General features: G+C 56.7%; 1 protein-coding gene across 1 annotated transcript in view; it reads right to left on the minus strand.

Moving 5' to 3' along the window:
- Window positions 1-1223, minus strand: part of LOC110391796 (vicilin-like seed storage protein At2g18540) — a gene marked incomplete at its 3' end in the record, with an annotated part of 17216 nt that continues 15993 nt past the window's right edge. The window contains 1 exon segment of the mRNA XM_021383741.1: window positions 1-187. Coding sequence (XP_021239416.1) covers window positions 1-187 — 187 coding nt within the window.

A 1223-nucleotide genomic window follows, 5' to 3' on the forward strand; every position in this document is an offset into this window, starting at 1 on the left:
CCTCCTTCATCCTCTTCCTCGCTTCCTCCCAAGGGGAAATTTCCTCTCGGCCGCCATCTTGTTCCGCTTCCTGGTCCCGTTGCTTCCTCCCGGAAGTCGGCAGCGCGGCGCGGAGCTGGCGCCGCTTCGTTAATTGGGCCAAGCGCTGCCGCTCGTTAGAGGCGCGGAGGAGACGGAGCTGCTCGGCCTGTGGGGGGGGGAGGGGAGAGAGACGGTGAAGGGGACCCCAAAAATGGGGGGACCCCAAAAATGGGGCACCCCAAAAATGGGGGGACCCCAAGGATCTCAAGGGATGGAGGGGACCCAAAAAGGGAAGGGACCCCGAGGAGGGAGGGGACCCCAAAAATGAGAGGGGACCCCAAAATGGGAAGGGGACCCCAAAAATGGAGGGGGACCCCAAAAATGGAGGGGGACCCCAAAAATGGAGGGGGACCCCTAGGACCCTAAGGATGGAGGGGACCCCAAAAATGGGAGGGGACCCCAAGGAGAAAAGGGACCCCAAAAATGGAGGGGGACCCCAAAAATGGAGGGGGACCCCTAGGACCCTAAGGATGGAGGGGACCCCAAAAATGGGAGAGAACCTCAAGGAGAGAAGGGACCCCAAAAATGAGAGGGGACCCCAAAATGGGGAGGGTACCCCAAGGATCCCAAGGAATGGAGGGAACCCAGGGAACCCTTAAAAGGAAAGGGACCCCAAAAAGGAAAGGGACCCCAAAAAGGAAAGGGACCCCAAAAAGGAAAGGGACCCCAAAGACGGAGGGAATCCCAAAGATCCCAAGGAATGGAAGGGACCCCAAAAATGGAGGGGACCCCAAAAATCCCCATGGATGGAGGGAACCCAAAGGGACCCCAAAAATGGAAAGGACCCCAAGGATGGAGGGAACCCCAAAGATCCCAAGGAATGGAGGAAACCCAAAGGGACCCCAAAAAGAAAAGGGACCCCAAAAAGAAAAGGGACCCCAAAAAGAAAAGGGACCCCAAAAAGAAAAGGGACCCCAAAGACCCCCAAGGATGGAGCGGACCCCAAAGAATGGAAGGGGACCCCAAGGATCCCAAGGGATGGAGGTGACCCCAAAGAATGGAGAGGACCCTAAAAATCCCAAGGAATGGAGAGAACCCAAAGGGACCCCAAAAATGGAAGGGACCCCAAGGAAGGAGAAGACCCCAAAGATCTTAAGGGATGGAAAGGACCCCAAAAAGGAAAGGGGACCCCAAAAAGGAAA

The sequence above is a fragment of the Numida meleagris genome, unplaced genomic scaffold (assembly GCF_002078875.1).
Source record: "Numida meleagris isolate 19003 breed g44 Domestic line unplaced genomic scaffold, NumMel1.0 unplaced_Scaffold515, whole genome shotgun sequence".
Taxonomy (NCBI): domain Eukaryota; kingdom Metazoa; phylum Chordata; class Aves; order Galliformes; family Numididae; genus Numida; species Numida meleagris.